Source organism: Lichenostomus cassidix, chromosome 28, assembly GCF_008360975.1.
Source record: "Lichenostomus cassidix isolate B80296 chromosome 28, HeHo_3.0, whole genome shotgun sequence".
NCBI classification, from domain to species: Eukaryota; Metazoa; Chordata; class Aves; order Passeriformes; family Meliphagidae; genus Lichenostomus; species Lichenostomus cassidix.
The window spans coordinates 469,337-489,628 of record NC_139508.1 but is presented as its reverse complement, the minus strand read 5'-3'; the positions used below and the strand labels follow the sequence as shown (position 1 = coordinate 489,628).

Below are 20,292 nucleotides of genomic sequence, written 5' to 3'. Positions count from 1 at the left end.
GCTGTGAAGGGAGGGAAGATCCCAAATCCCAAATAAACACTTCCATCGTTCTCCAAACCCCATATCCTTCTCCACCTTTCCCTGCCTGGCCTCAGGTGGTGAGGGACAGGGATGAGAGCTCTGTGCTCTGCAGGGACATGGAGAGGGCAGCAGAATCACCCCAGGGATGAACCCCAGGTGGGCAAAGCCTTTTTGGCTGATCCTGAGCTCTCAGCTCACCCATCCCTGAATCAGGAACAACCTCGTGGTGTGGCACTGCACTTTTGGGCCCAAAGCTCCCCAGATGAGCTGTTTTTTGCATGTTTGGTTGCACAGGTGTCTATTTTTAGCAGGAGCAGAGGGAGAGCAGAGGGAGAGCAAACTGTTCTGGCCCTGGGCAGGACAGGATGGATTTGGGAATTTGTGCTCAGAGCTGCTGCCCCAGCCCTGCCCTCCCACACACACAGGGCTGCAGCACATTCAGACAATCTTCCTTTAATACAAAGTCAATATATCTACATACACCGTGGTATGAAAACCACTTACTGTTTCAGTTTGAAATAACAGTGTGAAAGCAACAGCACTTTGCTCTCATACAAAGAAAAAATCCTCCCCCCTCCCCCCAACTTGTCCAGTAAGATTTTGCTGCAACATACTTAGAAATCTGGGCAACTTTCACACAAATAAGTAAAATCTCGAAGAAGCCTTTCAGTCGGTTCTTTTTTTTTTTTTTCTTTTTTTCTTTTTCTTTTTTTTCAGTTAAAGACAGGAAATGGGTTTTGTGGGGGTTCTGGGCAGCACTTGATGGCCATGATTACCCCTTCTAGAAAAATAAAAAAAAGGAAAGGGCAGAGGTGAGCAGAGTTTGGGGCAGGGTGGATTTTCCCAGATCTCCTGTGCTCTCTGCAGGCTGCAGGAAACTCCTGGAGCCACAAGGAGCACAGAGACAGGCTGGGCTGTACCTGCAACACACCTGGGATGATAAAACACCTGATGGGCGTCAAGGCTCCGAAATCACATCTCTGTCTCCAGTCAGCAAAAGCCACTGGGGTAGTTGGATCTCCCAGTTCAGCCCTGGCCCTGGATGGCCACAGCTGAAGGGGAGAATTGGCACTGCCACCAGCTCCCCACCTGCTGCTCCCCAGCCCTTCCAGGGACCTGGGATATGTCTGTGATTGAAAACAAATGAACCCGAAAAATAAAATAATAATAATAAAAAAAAAATCCAGAAAGGACATTTTGTTCTTACATGAGCAAGTTAAACCTTTTAAATGGTAGAAAAGCAATATGTAGAAGTAGCAATTTGCACTGCATTTTTATATATCACAGCCATTACACGTAACATTTCTACAGTGAAAAAATAGACTGTCTTTGAACATAATATGAACAAATAAGCAAATTTTTCTTTTAAATTCATTGACTGATATTCTTTGTCTTTTTTTTAAAAAAAAAAAAGGAAAAAATACACTATTTAAAAAAAAGGTAATGTCACTTGTTACAGTTACATCAATACTTTAAAGAAAGCCACTCACAGTATTTGCCATTGGATGCACCTTCCTGGATCTTTCCCAGTTCTTTGACAGCTGGGGCATGTTGGGGACAGTGGGAGCTGTGCGAGGAGTGACAGTGCTGGGACAGTCCTGAGAGGAGCTCCCTGGAGCTGCTGAGCTCACAGGTGAGGCAGCAAAGCCAGCTGGACATCAGAAATCAACCTCTGCAGTGTTTCTGGGGCTCCTGGCAGGGAGAAGCTGCTGGCACAGAGATGCTCCAGGCAGAACGGGGGGACAGAGCTGCTCCCAGCAGCAGCAGGGGGGTGTGGATGTGCAAAGAGCCTGGGCAAGGGGCTGCCTTTGTCCCCAAATGTCCCACCTGCCCCAGGGAAATGGAAATCCATTTCCACATGTGCTGGAAAGGAGCTCAGAGCCAGCAGCCTCAGACCCCAGCACCCCCCACAGCCAGCTCTGGGGGTTGGTAACTCTCACTCTTTCTCTTTCTCTATCCTTTTAAATATCCTAAAAAATAAATTTTGGAATTAGAAGAAATGAGGAATGTTCCAAGTATTCAAAATGTGAGCTATAAAACCTCTGGCGTGGCAGGGGCATCCCATGAATGCTGTTTGCAAGGTGCCTGCAAGCCCAGAATTATCCCAATGCTGATACTGAGGTTATTAAGACTCCAGCTAGAAGAACTCCTGACCCTAAGTTTGCCTAAGTGTTGAGATTTAGTTCCTTTTCTTTCACAGAACACCTCCAATCCTGCAAGTGACTTCCTTTAAAGACTGCCAACTATATTAGTAAATAAACTGAACTCTAATGATGTAACCAAAGTCGGTTTTTCCTTCCCTTCTCCAGCAGAAACGTTTCCCAAGGTGAGTTGTAGCTGTTGGATCTGTTTCCCCTGTCCATCTGTCCTCCCCAGCGAACACCACCTGAGCTGCTGAGCAGTTCTGAGCAGCTTTCCCGAGCTGCCTCTGCGAGGGCCAAGGTACAACATGGAGTTCCCACGGGGTGTTCCTTCCAATCCTCCCCCCTGCTCCCGATGCATTGTCCAGATGAAAAGGTACTTCTTCTGAGTCAGTTTTGTAAGTTCAAGCGCTCCTCCTGGGTCAGAAGAGGCCTTCCAGGACTGAAGTGGTTGGTAGAGTCTGCACAACGATGGCTTTTTATGTTGCATAGTGATCAAAACTTCCCAGATACTCCAGAGCTGCCTGGTAACAGAACTGGTATTCATCCTGCCAACAGCAAAGAGAAGCAGCCTCAGAGGTGGGAATTGGCTCCTCAGGATCTCTGTCCTGCTTTGCAGACAGCACAAAGCTGGGCAGGAACCTCTGTGATTGTCAAAGAGCTGAGAGCTCCTGGGAGAGGGAAGTTCCAACCCTTCCATTCATGTCTGAGCCTCTCAGGTTCTGAACATCCTCCACTCCCCTGTCAGCCCCACAGCCACATTCTTGCTCTTGGATAAGAATAGAGGCTCCAGACTGGGATGAAATCTCAAAGAGACTTTCTAGCAATAGGAAATTTATATTTTTTAGAATTTATTTTGTATTTCTTAGGTAAAACCAGCAGTGCAGCCTGGGCTTGCAGAGTGACCTCAGGTGAGGGTTTGGTAATGCTTAGGCCAGGCTGGACAGGGCTTGGAGCAGCCTGGGATCGTGAAGGGAGTGAAAGGAGATGGGATTGAGGTCCCAACCCAGCCCATTCCATGGTTCCTGGGCAGCACAGGGTTCCTCCTCACCTCTGTTTGCACCATTGCAGGTCGTTGTGTTCGCAGCATCTTCACTGTCTGGAAAATATCTACAACCCCCTCGTAGCGCATTCGCTCCAGGACGATGCTCAGGGTGATGAACACTCCAGTCCTGCCCACGCCAGCACTGCAGCAAGGGGAGCAAATAGACAGGGAATTGTATGCTAAACGTTCAAATGTTCCTGTAAATGCTGAGGGTTGAGCTGTGCCTGTGAACATGCTGGAAGTGCAGAGCCTGGGTCAGTCCTCCAGGAGAGACATCCAGAAATAACCCAAGGGCCAGAGTGGGACCCAAAAAGCATTTGAGAAAGGGTAATTTAAAAAGTTAAAAGCATTACCCAATGCTTTTAAAGTGGTAAACAGCATTCAGTGGGAAAATTATTCCTAATATGTAATACTGGGCTTTTGAAAGGAGATAATTTTAGTAAGAATGGATCATCCTGTCCTGGCTCTGGGTAAGGAGGTACAGCTCTTGCTAGCAGCAAACACAGCCAAGCAGGGTTGGAGGTGTAAATTGGGCTGAGACTGGTAAAAAATACTTCTAATTCTGCCGGTCAAATATTACAGATATTCTATAGATATGTTATATAGAACACTGTGGTTCCCAAGTCCTTCAGAGTTTCAGCATTTCAAACCTCTCCTCCAAATACAGAGGGGCAAAAGCCTTGTGGACAGCCCAGGGCTGAAGGGAGATGAGTTTGCCTGGCAGAAGTGTTTGGCACTGACACCCCCAAGAAATCCCCCTGCAAGGATGGGGTGGGAAAGGGGGGAAATATCTGGATTTAATTCCTTTTGCTCTCCTGCGTCCCCAGGGGGATGAGGTGTGTCCATGTGCCTACCTGCAGTGGACAGAGATGGGGCCATCCTGGCCAAACTGCTCCTTGGTCTTGTGCACCTGCCCAATGAAGTCGATAAAACCTTCTCCTGATTTTGGCACACCTTGTTCTGGCCAGTCAGTGAACTGGAACTGACGAACAGTTCGTGACTGACCATCCTGGGGGACAAAACAGGAATAGTTATACACCCTCTAGTTGTGACAACAGACAGAAAAGACAAAAAAAACCCCATTTTTGTTGCTAGTTTGTTAAAGGGCATGAAAAGTTGAGGCAACTCAGTTGCAGCCAAGTGCACACGTATTTATTATCCAGCCCCAGCATGATGAAGCTGCTTGTGTTGCAGTTGACATTCCTGGAGTCAGCCTGTCAGCACAGATCCATATCCTGGCAGGTGCTGAAAGCTCTGACCACTGCAGACAGCACAGATGGAGTCTTCAGCAGAGGAACGTTCAAGGTGAGGTGTTGGCCTCTCTATCAATCTTCACAAAGAGTTGCCACAGTGTCAGAATTACAGCTGACAGGAAGATAAATCTTGTTCTACGAGGACTGATGAGGCATCCTCCTCCTCAACCTTGCAAATTGAATTATCAGGTTCTGGAATACTTTGGCAACCTCAAAAGCAGCAGACTGAGTTGTGAGAGGGAGGGTTATGTTTGCTACAGAAATTTGAGAAGGTATTGAAATGTTCCTTTGGATGAGAAAGCTGACATTGACTTGAAGATTATTGGAGGGAATTTGTCCCTTTGAACATGACTGACAGTGGCTCCTCTTCCAGTGCTCATTTTCTGTAGGGTGTGGAGAAACCTTTGCAAGGTTTTTATCAGCTTTTGGGGGGGAAATTCTTTCTACTTTCACCTCAAATAAGCTACAACTAAACCCCAAAGCCAGGCATGTCTCTAACAAAGCAACTCACGGCTGTGAGAGAGGTTTGAAACTGCTTTCAAGTTGTAAGAGCAAATATTCCAGTGCAGTCTGTGTGTGTTCTGCTCCTCACCACAACTGAGCTCTCGGGCACATGGACTCCAAACCTCCCTGGGCAGCCCCTTCCACTGCCTGACCACACTTTCCATGAAGGAATTCCTTCTGATGTCCAACCTGAACATCCCCTGGCACAGCTTGAGGCTGTTTGCTCCTGTCCTGGGAGCACAGCCTGACCTCCAGCTTGTTCTGTGCAGGAGTTGACTCGATGATCCTTGTGGCTCCTTTCCAACCAGGATATTCTATGAGCTCTCCTCCACTGATAATTCCAGAGAAAATGTGGACACCTCAGCCATTCTCTTGGGAGCCAAACCACCAGACCTTGTTTTCTGCCAGCCCTTTCCCCAGTTTGAGCAGCCCCAGCCCAGCCCAGCCCAGCCCAGCCCAGCCAGCACCTACCCTGGCATCCGTGACCTTGAACTCCCGCAGGATGTACTGGGGCATGTTGTACTCAGCCATGGGATCCACGACGAAGTACTGGTACCGTGCTGAGCGCTCTGCAGGCCAGTACTGATGGCACTTTTCCTGCCAGGACACACACAGCTCCTGTCAGGATTCCCTGGTCCTGCAGGATTCCCTCCCAGCCCCTCCCAGCCCTACTCACCCTCCCCATCTCCCGAAGCTTCGTCAGCATCACGACGATGGTGGAGTTGTTTTCCCAGAGCATCCTCCAGAAATCCTCGGTGGTCTCTGCCAGAGGCCCCTGCGTGGCAATGTAGGCTTTCTGCTGCCTGGGGGAGCCCAAAGCAAGGAGGGGTCAGAGGGGAGCACTGCGTGGGCAGAAGCTTGGGAAATGCGTGGGAAGGCTGGAGAGTGGGAGAGCAAATGGAAATGCTGGGGAAGGACTAGAATAGCACGAGGTCTAAAGGGGTTGGGGTGTCTTTGGTGCCAATGGTCAAAATAAAAAGGGCCAGTGGTGAAGCTTTCCTTAATTATCACTTCCAAGGGGTAAATCCAACCACCAGGCATGGAGCTGCCCTCATCCCAGTGCCACAGCTGAGGCCAGCACTGGACAAGAGGAAAACCTGCTTGTGGAGCTGCTTTGCTCCCTCAAACCCACCCATGGAGGGCTGCAGCTCCCAGGGCTGGAGTTTCCTGGGGGAAGCTTTGGGGATCGCATTGTCCCCAAATCACAAAGGTAACAAACTAATAAAATATTTATAAACCTCCCAGCAGCAAAATCCACCCCGTCTGACACTTTGTGTTCAGGACCCGCAGCTGGGGAAGGGCTGAGCTGCTTTAGGGAATCAGTAATTTATGACCAGAGGGGGAAATCTCCCCGGCAGGCTGGATGTGGGTGTTTGTGGGGATTTCCCTGGTGAGCAGGGATGGGCTAGCGCAGAGCCAGGGGAGGTGGCCCAGCCCAGACTCCCAGGCTAGCCATACCTGTAGCCATCAATGAAGCTGGCGTTGATGTAGTCGGAGCCCTCGACGCCGCGGATGGGCTGCAGGCACACCCGGGTTGTCTCGTAGGGCATGATGTTCACCAGGCGGTTCTTGAACTTGTTGCAGGGCAGGTTGGCGCTGATGAAGCGCGAGGTGTGGGCCTTGGAGTTGGCGAGGCGCTGCGGGCAGAGGGACAGCAATCCCCTCAGCTGGGTTGCTCTCCTGACCCCATGCCAGCCCCCCTAACCCCTTGCTGTGCCCTCCTGGGGTTTGTTTTTGGGGCTGGAGCACAGAGTCCGAGCCCTTTCCCTAAGCAAAACTTCCAGAAAACACTACTACTGCTAACAAAGTTTAAAACCCCTCCAATTTAAGAGGAAGCAAATCCAGTCTCGATTTGGAATGATCTGGGAAGCTCCCTGTGGGGCCAGGCAGGTCTCCCCTGGGAAGTGTGTAACTCAGCAAAGTAATTAATAAATAAATAATAAATAAACTCCCATGGGAACAGCAAGGTCCCATCGGCCTGATGAAGGCTTTGTGTGAGCACCAAGCCCTGCCCAGCCTGCCCATCCTTCCCCAGCCCCAGCCTGACCTTGAACTCCAGCTCCATGCCCGTGACGTGCTCCCGAGCCTCGATCTGCGCCAGCTTCTGGATGTAGCTGTAGAGGTTCCGGGCAGGAACCTCGGTGTTGCCGCAGGCCACAGCCTCCAGCAAGGCATCGTGGATGAAGCTGTACTGATCCTCCGTCTGCACCATGTAGTTGCGCTGGGACCTCATGAGGGTGACGTGGCCGTAGATGTCCACTGTCTTCTCGTGCTTGATCCTCTCCAGCATGGCGTCGATCACGATGAAGCAGCCGGTGCGTCCCACGCCCGCGCTGGGGACAAGGGTGACAGGGAGGTCATGGATTGTCCCTCCACTTGCACAGTGGCCATTGTCCCTCCACACTGCCCTGCCCTGCCCCGTGTCCCCTGCACACCACCCTGCCCCGTGTCCCCTCGCTGACACCCCAGGCCAGGCACAGCTGTGGCAGCCCAAGGCTCCCACAAAGGGCTGGCACCATCTGAAGGCTGGAAAAGGCTGTTTAATCTCTCTGATCTTGGCAGCTGAAAAAGCACTGATGTTGCAATGGGTAACATGCGTCACCTCTCTCCCTCAATGTTTTTGTGTGGAGGTAACATCAGCCCTGTGTGTAATGGCATTTGTGCCTCAGCAGGGCTCTGTGCTCTCTTGTGCCACTGCTAATAAAGGGTTTCCTTTTACCATTCCAGTGCTGTCCCTTTTCTCATCGAGCCCCCTTGATCTCTGTTAATTAGACTGCCTAACACCTGAACCAAGCAGGTGACTGGAGCTTTGGCAAGAATTTAGCAGCTGATCTGGGAGCTGGTCGTGAGCTGACAGCTCTTTATTCATTTTCTGAGGTGCACAATAATTGCCATCTGCAAGGGTAGTGATAAGTTGCCCACTCACAAAGACTGTTTAAATGGCATCCTCCAGCAGAGGCAGGATTAGCTTCCCCAGCAGCCTGCACAATTCAGATCTTCCCTCAGTGCCCAGGAACCCGCAGGCTCCTCCACACCCTCCTGAGGAACACAGGGATTTATCTGCATTGAGGCTTCAAGGATTCCTCACTGGGTTGTAAATTGAATTAGGGAATGTTACCTGCCTTCAGCTTGGCATTATCAGAAAGGCTGCAGCACTCAGAAACCCTCTGTCAATCACTGCCAGCTCTGCCTTGAGCAACTGAGGCAGCTCTGCCTCCCAAACACCCCAAACACCCTCTGAGATCACACCTGAGCCTCCTCCTTTCTCACTGTGACCAGAGACAACTCCACCACACAGCACCAGACTGTGCAATGGCACTTCCCATTGCTTAATAAGATCATCAAATCCCAAAATGGTTTGGTTTCAATATGACCTTAAAGTTCATCCAGTCTCACCCCTGCTATGGGCAGGGACACTTTCCACTGTCCCAGGTCCCTCCAAGCCCTGTCCAGCCTGGCCTGCAACACTTGATCCAACTGATTTGTGCAATTTACACCTCTTGTCATCTCAGGAAATGCTGTGGTCAATGGAATCCCCAAGTTTCCCCCTCAGATGCTGCCTGAGAATTCACCTCTGGCTACGAGCAGCCCTGTCTCCCAGGCAAACCCACACCCTCCTGAACTTCTGCCTCCCTCTCAGGTGTCCCTGTGCAGGGGAAGGACTCTGTACCTGCAGTGCACCACGATGGGTCCAGCATCCGGGGGATTGCATGTTTTCACACGTCTCAGGAAGGCCAGGAACGGCGTGGGGTACTCGGGAACGCCGTGGTCAGGCCAGGCTGTGAACTGGAACTGCCGCACCTCCCGCTTCTCGCTGGAGCCGTTCTGCAGGACAGCAGAGCACAGGGGTCAGGGGGCAGCAGCACCCCAAACCTGCCGTGCTGAGGGTGCAGAGTGTGCCACAGCCAGGGACAAACAGCAGCAGGGCCAGCTGACCTTGTGGAGGGAGAAGGTTCGGACGCAGAAGGTGGCCAGCTCAATGGTGTCCAGCAGCGTCACCTGGATCATGCCATAGGTGTCTGTGCCTCGGCCTGGCCAGTACTGGTCACACTTGATCTGCAAGACAGCAGGGGTGGCTCAGGGCTGGGAAAAAGCCTTCCCTGGTGGGGAAGCTCATTCCCAAGCTGTCCTGCTACAGGTGAAGCTGGGCAGGTGGCAAAGGAAACAGGATGTGCAAGAAATGTCTTTGCAGAGCACCAGCACAGGGACAGACCCAGAACAAGCTCCAACTGACTGAGCAGAGGGTTTGATACCACATCAATCCCACAGACAACAGACTGCAGTCCTGAAGATTAGAGGGAATGTACTGGGGCTTGCTAAACAAGAGAAGTGAATGTGAAACTTGCCACATGATTAACTCCAAGACAGACACACGGTGGGATCCAGCAGCCTCTTCTCCTAGAGTTGCCAAAGAGGCTGCAGTTTTCCAGGGTGAATGGTTTGATTTTTTAACAGCAATGATTCACTGAACTTTCAGGGTGCTGGCAGAGCAGGCAGAAATCCCCCACTGGCTGCACATCAAAGGGATTTGCTGTTCCCCCAACTCTCCCCTCCAATTCCCCTGGATTATGACTAACCAGTCATCCCTCTCATGCATCTTACCCGTGATTTCTCCTCCAGCTTAGTCATCATAACAATGGTGGCTGAGCGCTGCTCCCACACCATCCTCCAGAAGTCCCCAAAGGTCTCTGGCAGAGGTCCCTGCGTGGCAATGTAGGCGTTCTGCTTCCGATACCCATCGATGTAGTTGGCGTTGATGTAATCACTGCCCACAATTCCTGTGTCAGACCAGCAGAAATCAGGCAATTGCACAGCACTTCACACAGCTGGAAGCACGAGGAGATTTTTGCAGGGATGCCCTTAGAGAGAATTGCCCTGCAGAAACACCAGAGCCTTCGTGGCTTGGTGGGCCAGAATTACACAGGCTCTTGGTGAGTTTTTCCCAGCTCAAGCTCTTGCATCCTTGCAAAAGGTATTAAAGAGACCAAACATCAAGCCTTGAAACTGTGGTGTTTTTACTCGTGCTTAACAGGAGCAAAGTCCTGGCCCAGAGCTCCTGCTGCATCAGTAGGACAAACCCGAGTCCTTGTCCCAGCCTGCCCCAAGCCCAGGAAGCAATCACACCTGGGCAATGACTGTGTGGTCCACAGTCTAATCCCAGGCATTGAGTACAGCTGGACAGAGTAAGGAATAAAACCAGCCTTGATTTAGCCAATGAAGGCTTTGCAATTACAGGCTTTGACTCGCTGTAAATTGCCCGCTGTCATTTTTAGGAGTGTTTTTTTTCTACTCGCATGAGTTACAGGCTATTGAGTTCCAGCTGCTCGCCTGGGTCCCAGCTTGAGGGTTTGGGATGAGCAGGAGGCGCTTCCAGAGTGAAGAGGTTGATTGGGACATGGCAGGAGAAAGCTGCTCTGAAGCTAAAAGGGCTGCTGGCACGCAGTGCTGCCCAGGTTCAGCTCCAGAGTGGCTCCTGGCACAAGCAGAGCTCTGGGATGGTTTGGCTGCTCCCAAGCACAGCCGAGCGCCTGGCAAGGCTGGCAGGATCTGCAAACCCATGATTAACTCGGAGCAGAGCTCTTCCCTCCTGTCTCAGGGGAGCCAAGGGTGGGGAGCAGCAGCACCAGCAGGGAGTTGGGCTGCAGCAATCTCTGCTGCTGAGCCCAGAGCTGCCTGCCTGTCCTCAAGGGCACTCGGCAACTTCAGCTGCTGGAGAAATGGCTTTTGATTAAATTTCTGGAGGGTTCCCTACCCCTGCTCCCTCCCAGGCTGAGATTTCAGGAGGGAGAGAAGGTGGCTGTAAAGGCAGGAGTGTGATCAAGGCTGAGCTTCCAGAATTAATCTCCTCTGCAGCCCCCTGGGGTCCACTCTGTCACTGGAATTGGTGGCCATGAGCTCCTGCAATGTTTCGCTGTGTGACAGGCCCAGCTTCAGAGAATTCACAGAATTAAAGCCACTACTTCTTCCTGACCAAGCAGCCGGTGACAATCTGCAGCCTTGACAAATCCAGATTTAAAACAAAGGGAAAGCAACAAAACTAATTCCTCCAGCTCCTTTCATCTCCCAGCCCTGAGCAGAAAATAGAGCCCGGTAGGAAGGAGCACACCAGCCAAGACATGTCAGAACCTCTCAGATGCTGGAGAGTTCAACCTTGGCCCATCACCCTTGCACCACTGGTCCCTCACGGAGCCCTGGGCAGAGCTGGCACTGCTGCCTGCATGCAGCCCCAGCTCCAAGACCAGCCCAAGTGTCCTTCACTCCCCACTTGTGCTCTTCTCCTTTTCCTTGAATGACAAAGCAACTTTTTAAAGCCTCTGCTTTCCTTGGCTCATACAATATTAATCTCGGAATTAAACCAAGGAAGAACACAGTCAGCTTCACAAGGAGAAACATTTAAAGCCCTCTAATAGCAGACCAGAGCAATCCAGATTTGTGCAGTTTTTTGGCAAATCACTGTGCTCGGCTGCTGCCTCAGCTCTGCCCCTTCCCCGCGCCCCTCGGAGCTACTGCAGCACAGGGAGATTATTTTAGCAATCCCCTGGTCTCAAAGGCTCCTGAATTAACCTCTCCATTCACCAGGCAGTTACCAGGACATCCCACATCCTCTCTGCTCCGATGATCAGCTCTTGGCAACGCAACACTGGCCTGGAACACTTTATCCACCCAGCGCAGCCACATCCTGAGTCCATGAAACTCCAATATTATCTCGGCAGCAGCAGCCCAAGCAGGTGCCCTGTTCAACTCCATCTCGAGCCCCTCTTATCCTGGCGTGCACTGGAGCAGCTCTGTCAAGAGCCACGAGTTGTGAAATTTAATGTAAATTTTCTGACTGCACCATCGCTCACATAAGCAGCTCAGGAAACAATTTATGACCAGCCAGGCTCACATTAACCCCTTCTTATCCTGAGCCTTTTAGGGTCCAGGGGCTGCATATCAAGTGATCTGTGTGCCTGCAGAGTTCAGCAGCCACATCTCTGCTGCTGCTGCCTCTCACATTTTACCATCAGCCTTGTGCTCTGCGTTCCCAGCCTCCCCATTCCTGCTCCCTCCAAAGCACTATGTGGTCTGAATTCTCCCTGTTAGTCAGAGACGTATCAAACAGGCATCTCCAAGCAAAGGGAAGGCAGTTGCTTGATAAACCAGCCCTTGAAATGAGGGATTGCAGCTCCAGGGGAATATGTCAGTCACCAGAATTTAACAAATGCCTGGTTTACAGAGGTATCTCCTGCTTGCCAAACTCCCAGGGAGATGTTAAGAGAAGAATACAAATAGAGACAAGAAAAGAGTGTGTGTGCCTTGTTCCCTGCAGGATCTGCATCCCAGCACTGCCTGAGGAGTGGGGATGCTCCTTACCTTCGATGGGCAGCAGGATGACCCGGGAGTGGTCGTAGGCAATCACGTTGGCATAGCGGTTCTTGGGCTTGTTCACTTCGAGGTTGGAGTGCTCCCAGGTGAACTGCTGGCCAGGGTCGATGGACTGCAGGGATTGGGAAAGGAAACAGGAGAGTCAGTGAGGAGCAAATGCAGCTCTGCACACCTTGTTCCATGTGGCTCTGAAGGTGTCGCTGAGGAGCACAGGGATCACCATCTGCATCCCAAAAGTGGCAAAGCCCCAGCCCAGTGGAACAGCTGCTGTCCCATCTCCCCTGGCCCCAAGTGCAATATCTGAGTTATTCCCCCTCTGGAATGATGCAAAAGCAGCAATGCAGTTCCAGGCTGCAGCAGACGCCTCAGATCACACTCGTGCCCAAGCTGGCAACACCGATAAAAGCTGGGAACTGGGGGAGAACAGGAACAAGCATGTCAGGGTGGATTTAGGGAATGATCAAGAGGCCAAACCTGTGCATGGTTAAACTACATCACAGTCAAGAGGGCAGAAATATACCAGTGTCTTGGTGAGTGCTGGGGAAGAAGATATTTATGTCAGGATAAGGTTTATGACCATGTGTGCTGCCCCTGGATCCCTGCAAGTGTCCAAGGCCAGGCTGGACAAGGCTTGGAGCAGCCTGGGACAGTGGGAGGTGTCCCTGCCATGGCAGGGGGTGGAATGAGATGGGCTTTGAGGTCCCTTCGGAACCAAACCATTCTGGGATTCTACGATTAAAAACTATTGATGGGCAGCAGGAAGGGACTGAGCTGCTCTGTGTGGAGCAGGAAGAGCTTTCCTTGGGACCACAAGAACTCAGCACCGAAGGCTTCCCAGTGCAAATGGGGAGGAACCCAGCAGGGCCAGCAGGGCATCCCAGCACAGAGCAGGGGTAAGGACCTCAGCCCTGGGACACTCAATCAACATGGATTTTTCCTAGAAGGGATGAAGGAATAAACAATGAAATGCACTGGAGAGAAAAATCCCCTCTGCCTGTCCTAGTGATTTATGCCAGGTTTGGTGGTTGGTTTTTTTTCCCCTCTCTAAAGTCCAGCTGTTCCAGATATGGAAATTAGGTTAATTACGTTTACCTCTAAATCCTCAGCCAGAGAATTAAATAAAACAAGGGCTTAATTCCTTCATCATTTTGCAGAGCCCTTGGGGTTTGCCTCAATTGGAGGCTTGGCAGGAATGTGCAGAGCTGTGTTTCCTGTTGCTTTGCCACCCTTTGGGGACACAGTCCCAAATCCACCCCTCTGAGCTGCCCCTTGCCTGCCCCGCTGCCCTCCCTGCCCTTGCCCACCCCGGAGCTCCCCGGGCACAGCGTGGCACAAAAGCACCGATAAAACATCTTCGTGCACTCTGGCTGCAGAGAATTCCTAACTAATGGGTATTTATACTATTGTAATGTGTCTGTTTGCTCTCCATCCCTCTAATCACGCCTCGCCTTCACTTCATTAGCGATGTTTGTTCAGCTCTGGCTCTCCCACTGGAGGAGGCTGGGCTGGCTCCGAGCCAGGGCACTCGGGATATGGCATTATGCAAATCAGCCTCTGGAATGTGGATGGAGAACATCACCGAGCTGCTGCTGCCCCCCTGGCCCAGCGTGGGAGGAGAGACCCGGCAGAGCAAAATGCGCTTTCTCCGAGGTGAGCCCTGCTCGGGGTGCAGAGCCAGCAGCACAGAGCTGCTCCTGCCATACCTGGGAGTCAGGGCAGGCAGAAAGCATCCCTTTGTTTGGAAAACATCCCCTCGCTCCCTGCCTGCAGACAGACCTAGGCAGTCTAGACTCGTTATTAGGCTAAAAATATCAGGGCATTTGATGTCTTTCAACACCAAAACCAACAGTGGAGAGAGGCTTTTTGCAAGGGCGTGGAGTGATAGGACAAGGGGCTTTATTTAAACAACTGCAAGAGGTTTTAGATTAAATATTAGGAAGAAATTTCTCCCTGTGAGGGTGGGGAGGCACTGGCACAGAGTGCCCAGAGAAGCTGTGGCTGCTCCTGGATCCCTGGAAGTGTCCAAGGCCAGGCTGGACAGTGCTGGGAGCAGCTGGGACAGTGGAAGGTGTCCCTGCCAGGGCAGGGGTGGCACTGAATGAGCTTTAAGGTCACTCCAACCCAGCCCAGTCTGGGATCAGGTAATCAAACATCACCAAGATAAGGAAAATGTGCACAAACCCCTCAGACACGACAAGGAAGTGCAAATCATCCTGTTTTCCCATCTTTAGCTCCATGGCTGCTGATGGCATCAGCTGTGGAGAACTCCCTGCTCATCTCACCCAACCTCAGCTCTATAACCCTGGCTGTCACAGTCCTTGGCTTGGTCACCTCTGTGTCCAGCAGAGCCACCCAAGCACAGCTCCCCATCCCACCCAGAGTCAGAGCTGTGCTCCCCTTCTCCAGGGCAGCTCAGCTCCTGCCTGCTGGACAGGAACAGCTCATGGACCAACCTCTGGTTTTTTATGAACTGGAACTGAACCCAGAAAAGTGCTCAGCAAGTATTTCATTTCCAACACATAAACAGCTTTTAAATTTCAGCTAACCAGATCCTTAAGACAAAGCTGTTTATTTGGATGAAGGCCTGTCTGAATTCCCTAATTCCTGGCTCTGCAAACCCATGCACAGCACTCACTCTTGCTCATACCTCATACTCTTGGGATAATTTCAGGTTATCATTAGCTTTGAGATGCTCTGTGTGTTCAGCCAGCTCGGAAACGGGGATGGGTGGGTGGCTGAGCATACCTAAAAGACAAGACAGCAGGAAAAGAATCTCATTTAATAATAACTAAAATTCACAACCGTTGCGCATTTTATAAGAGAGAAGAAACAAGAAAAGAAAATAAATTACAATGTAAGATCTGCAATGAAAGTAGGGAGGTTAGAAGAGAAGAATTCAGGGCTCGAAATTGTGTCCTTGGAAGTAAAAAAATAAAAATCAAGGAAATAAAAAAAAAATAACAGTAAAATGAGAGTGTTCCCGTGATGGCCCCATTTTCAATGTGGAAATCAGAGCAAAACAAAAAGGAAAATCCGAAGAGCAGATGCGTGTTAGCGATTCCAAAGTGGACTTGGAATGAGCAAACGCTGCCAGAGGAACCTACGCAGCAAATGGCACAGCACCCGGCAGGACCAGGAACCAACTCCAAGAGAGAAGGAGGGAAGGGCAGGATCCAGCCAGCCATGGTGATGTGGGGCAGGGGATGGCAATATGCAGATGGGGGGAAGCAGGGGAGGCTTTTCAGGAATTGGACTTGATGATCTTTAAGGTCTTTTCCAACCTCAGGGATTCTCTGGGTTGTCCTTTGCACAACATCAGCTCTGGAAGTTCTCGGTTGTTCATGGACACTGAGCTCTGACCTCCAGCAAGCCCAGAGTGCAGCCAGGCCTGGAAACACCCAGTGCCTCCTCCTCCCACCCATGGCTGGTGGATGATGCTCCTTCTGCAGCACAGCCCTCCCTCCCTCCCTCCCACTGGGGTCAGGCTGTACCAGCCCCGGCCAGGCTCTGTGGGAATGTTGTCACCTTTTGGGATGGACAGGCAGGAGATCCCCCTCAGTCAGGGGTGTTGGAAACATTTGCTGCAGGGTCTGCTGACCCTGAGCTGTTCAGCTGCTGCCCCTGCAATCCCCCAGCACTTGGGTGTGCTGATGCTGAGCCAGAGAACTCACTGGAGCTGCACTGGGATGTCCCACTGGGTCAGACTGGTCCAACTGGGACACAACTCAGCCATCCCCGGGGTGAGCAGCCACGGCTGACTCAGTTCTCAGCCTGGGATTTGCCCATCCTGCTCCCAAAGGGGGCAGCTGGAGCTCTGGGAAGAGCAGGGACCTTTCCCTTCCTACAGCCCCTCAATGGCTACTCTACAAACCCAGGTGGAAAAGCTCTCCGTGCTTTGCTCATCTGCATCGGATTATGTTTTTCCAAAGGCTTCCCATGCTGTCTGCCAGCCTCTGCAGAGGCCTGGAGAGCAGCATTGTGAGAAGCCCTGGGCAGTGCCCCCGATGAGAAGGACAGGAGTGGAGAAGAGATGGAAGCCAGGGAGAATTTCGAGCCCCGTGGGTGTTGGTGGGTGACAAAGCAGCAGCGTGGCAGCAGCATGGTCAGATACTCTGAAAACTCAGCACAGAGATGGCAAAGCAAGCATGACATCCTCAGTTTTACAGTGATTTGGGAGAGGTGCTGCTTCCCCCAGGCCTGGGCACGGGACGAGTCTGCCATACCTGGACAGGCTTCTCCTAAGCTCACCACACATCTATTTTCAGCAGAAGGAAATCTGGCTGAAAATAGAAGAAGAGGGGAAATACACCAATAAGATCCAATAAAATCCAGGAGCTTGCGATGAAACGAGGCAGGAGTGGCACTGCCTCTGCTCAGCTGAGCAGCTGCTCTTCTCTGCTTTACTCAAGAACTCCTTTTGGGCTATGAAGAGCTGAGTTCAGCCAGGAAAATATCCACAACTCCCCTGGTACAATGAGGGGGTTGAGGGGAGGTGGCAGCGGATGGGACACTTGTGACATATTCCATACCAAAGAGACCAATATTTGGATTCAACTCTTCAGGGAAACATCCCAGCCCTCGCATCTCCGAGCACAAGCAGCATCTGTGACTCTTCACATTTGTCAGCTGAAACCTCACTTCTACTTCCCTGCCCAGCATTAAAAGAATCCAAGCCCAAACCACCCAGCAAGGCTGGGATCTTGGCTCCTAATGGGATGAAATCTTTTTGAGCCAGTCTCATCTAACATTTCAATCACTTGAATCTCTCTAATCTTATCACAAAAGACTTGATTCTCTGTGCACCAGCCAAGTCACCAGACACGTCACCCTAACATCTGCTCCATGGCCAGAGCCCATCTATCCTGCAAAATCACCGTGGCTGGAGACATTCCTGTGAAACCCAGGGAGTGCAGCTCCCTGGAGAGGAGTTTGTGGTCTTTGTGCTCCTGGAACAACTCAGTGCCAAGCACCAGGCACTGCCACAGATGGGAAATGACCTTTTTTCCATCTGACCTGAAAAGGTGTCTGTGTGGCTCTTTCCAGAGCGAGGCACTGGCAGCTGCAGCTTCTCTTGCCCTGCGTTGCAAACACCAAAAAGCACAACCCCAAATGACACCAGGGCACAAGGACAGGGGACACTGAGGACACCGAGCCAAGCACCAGCCATGGGACATCTTCCACAAGGGGTAAAGGCAGCCCTGGATCCTCCTGGGACAGGGACACCCAGGGATGGACAGGACCCAGCTGCAGGGCTCTGAGCTGCCCCCTGTCCTGCCAAAGGCCTCTGGTGGGTACTGTAAAACTGGAAGCGCAGTTCAGACAAACAGATGGCACAGGAGAGGGATGAGATGGGCAAACACCGCAGGAACACGGAGAATTCGGCAGGAAATCAAAAAATAGTAACAGGAACGGAACAAGAATCGGAAAGGAAAGTGACAGAAGAGGAAAATAATAATGGGGGGAAAAATGAAACCAACAGGAACAAAAACACACAGGAACTAACTTTCCAAGTCAAACTCAGGGTCACTGAGAGGGCTGCTCAGACCAGAATCTGCAGAAAACAGTAAAAAATAAATAAATAAAAGATACACTTTTGTAAAAATTTCATGCTAATAAAAAAAAATAAAAACCAACATAAATCTAAAGAGGAAAAGAAAGGTATTTTTGTGCTGATTAGGACAGGATATCTAAGACGTGCTATGCTTTCCCCTCTCTGAGCTGCACATTCCCATTCCCATGTTCCTCCTCTGTCCCACCTGTCTGGAGAAAAGCCTACAGGCCCCTCTTGAACCACAATATATTGAATTTAAATGCCTTTAACTCAGAAAGCAGCTGTGGAGCCTTCCCTGCAAACTGCACCACAACCTCTCCATCACCGCCAACACACTCCAAGCTCATTTTTCCATCCATTTCCATTTTTACCCAATGTTTCCAAAATTCTGTGGGAAGCACATGATCAACTCCCCAAATCCTTTAAAACCTTTTACTGCTTCACCAGTTATATGGCAGAGTAGCACTAGGTAGGTCAGCTCTGGCCAGACAAACTTGGAAAGGAAATGGCAGAATCTTCCTAAAGCCAGACCGGACACAGCCAGTGTCTTTTGGGACCTGCAGAGCCTTAATGCAGGTTTTGATGTCTCAGCTACCTTTTACAAGCCTGCCAGAGCCAGAATTCAGAGGCACAGCATGACCAGAGCAGCAGGGTCAACAGAAGGCTGATTCTCTCATCCATCGATCCCATTACCTGATGGAAGCACCCTCAGCTGACTCTGCTGTCCTGTGGGACACACAAATTCCCACTCAGGGAAACACATGAACCAGCAATTCCAGCTGCTTCTTGGCACCAAGACCAAGCTGGAAGACCACAGCCTTTTATTTTTATTTCAGCACAGCCTTTTCATCTGGGGGAGTGCACCCCCCACCTCCACCTGGAGCACCACGGGAATTACCCCAGAGGAATCCCCCAGAAAAGGACAAACTGTGGCTGAGCTGCACTTGGGAGCATCCAAGAGATCTCAGACAGCTTCAGACTCTCCTGCAAGAGCAGCACAAATTGCTGATTTAGGGTCCCACCTGGGCTGAACTGCTGTCCCTGCATGCTGGAGTGAACCCACTGCCATCCCCCAGCTGAGCATCATTCCTAAGCTTGGGCTGATCCCAACGGGTGATTCCTGACTCATTTTGAGAATGAGATAATTGATAAGAATTGATAATGAGATAATTTGATAAGAACCCTCAGCCCAGCACTGCCTCTGTGCTTCCTGCAAATCCCTGGATCCCTCCTGCCAACCTCACCCTAAGGAAACTTCAACAACGCTAAGGACAGGACTGGGATGGGAAGGGCAAACAGGAGCTACACAACATTACTAACGAGCACAAAACAGCAAAAAAAAACCAAAAAACAAACAAACTGAAAACAACAGCCAGCCCCCAAAAAGCACAATAAATTCCAAATCCTCAAGCACCAGGAAGTTGGAGGCAGAGGTGTGGACAGGCACTGGGTCAGCATCGCCACGTGTCCATCTGTGCCAGGACGTGCCAGCCGTGGCAGTGGTGGCTCGCAGAGGTGCCATGCAGGCAGCTGGGACATGCATGGACATGGGGACATGGGGACAGTGTGTGCAGGGGGTGCTGCACAGAGCCCCTGCCCAGAGCTCAGCGCTGCAGTGACAGGCTGGCAGCCCTGGCAGTGTCCAAGGCCAGGCTGGACAAAGCCTGGAGCAGCCTGGGATGTGGAAGGTGAGCTGCCCACGGCATGGTGTGGAACTGGATGGGCTTTAAGGTCATTCCGACCCAAACCAGCCTGGGATTCCATGACAGCATCTGCACCAAGCGAGGAGTTGCTGCCTCATCTGCACCAAGCAACAGCTCCTTTCTCCCTGCCCAGCCCAGGGGCAGGCCTGGCTCCCAGCAGAATGCTTTGGCACCAGAAAGCACCAGTTCCAGGCGTGGCTGGAGCAGTGGGATGGGCAGCCTGCCATGCTCCATCCCCACCCAGCAGCTCCCAGCTGGAGCACAGGGCAGCACTGGTGCTCTGCTGTGTCTGCACAGCCATGGTGCTTGCAGCTCAGCCCAGAATGCACTAATTTGCCAGGAAATCCAGGAAAACCTTCTTCCTGCCTTGCCAGCACTGGGCACAGCCCATGCAAGGTCCTTGAGGATGCCAGCAGAGGTGTCTTTGAGCATTCCCACTTGGCACAGACCAGGCTGGCTCTGGCTCTCCAGGCAGTGCTGCAGCAGCCTGGGGCAGGCAGGCAGGGCTCAGGAAGGGCTCAGGAAGGGACAGGTGCTCCAGTCCTGCCTTCCCAGCGGGAAAGGCTGGTCAGCAGCTGGTTACCTGGAGTCTGGAAGTTGATTCGCCTCATTTCCACAGGGTCCTTGGGGTGGTGGGGGGCGATCTCAGCGTTGTTCAGGAGGCACTTGGTCCGCGGTTCTGAATCTTTCCGTTTGCTTCACAACAAAC

At 51.5% G+C, this 20,292-nt stretch overlaps 1 protein-coding gene across 10 annotated transcripts in view; it reads right to left on the bottom strand.

The window, feature by feature from the left end:
• Nucleotides 1–458: 458 nt before the first annotated feature.
• Nucleotides 459–20,292, bottom strand: part of PTPRS (protein tyrosine phosphatase receptor type S) — a 116,317-nt gene continuing 96,483 nt past the window's right edge. For 6 of the 10 annotated variants that reach the window (XM_085040128.1, XM_085040129.1, XM_085040130.1 and 3 more), the window contains 14 exons: nucleotides 20,167–20,279; nucleotides 17,833–17,880; nucleotides 14,977–15,074; nucleotides 12,318–12,441; nucleotides 9,567–9,742; nucleotides 8,901–9,020; nucleotides 8,635–8,789; nucleotides 7,012–7,297; nucleotides 6,423–6,601; nucleotides 5,641–5,767; nucleotides 5,436–5,561; nucleotides 4,062–4,216; nucleotides 3,214–3,349; nucleotides 459–2,710 (listed from right to left, as the gene is read on the bottom strand). In XM_085040128.1, the coding sequence (XP_084896254.1) occupies nucleotides 2,642–2,710; nucleotides 3,214–3,349; nucleotides 4,062–4,216; nucleotides 5,436–5,561; nucleotides 5,641–5,767; nucleotides 6,423–6,601; nucleotides 7,012–7,297; nucleotides 8,635–8,789; nucleotides 8,901–9,020; nucleotides 9,567–9,742; nucleotides 12,318–12,441; nucleotides 14,977–15,074; nucleotides 17,833–17,880; nucleotides 20,167–20,279 (1,912 nt within the window). In that variant the 3' untranslated portion in view covers nucleotides 459–2,641. The remainder of the gene's footprint in view (nucleotides 2,711–3,213; nucleotides 3,350–4,061; nucleotides 4,217–5,435; nucleotides 5,562–5,640; nucleotides 5,768–6,422; nucleotides 6,602–7,011; nucleotides 7,298–8,634; nucleotides 8,790–8,900; nucleotides 9,021–9,566; nucleotides 9,743–12,317; nucleotides 12,442–14,976; nucleotides 15,075–17,832; nucleotides 17,881–20,166; nucleotides 20,280–20,292) is intronic. The other 4 variants (XM_085040132.1, XM_085040133.1, XM_085040134.1 and 1 more) reach the window with 1 other exon arrangement.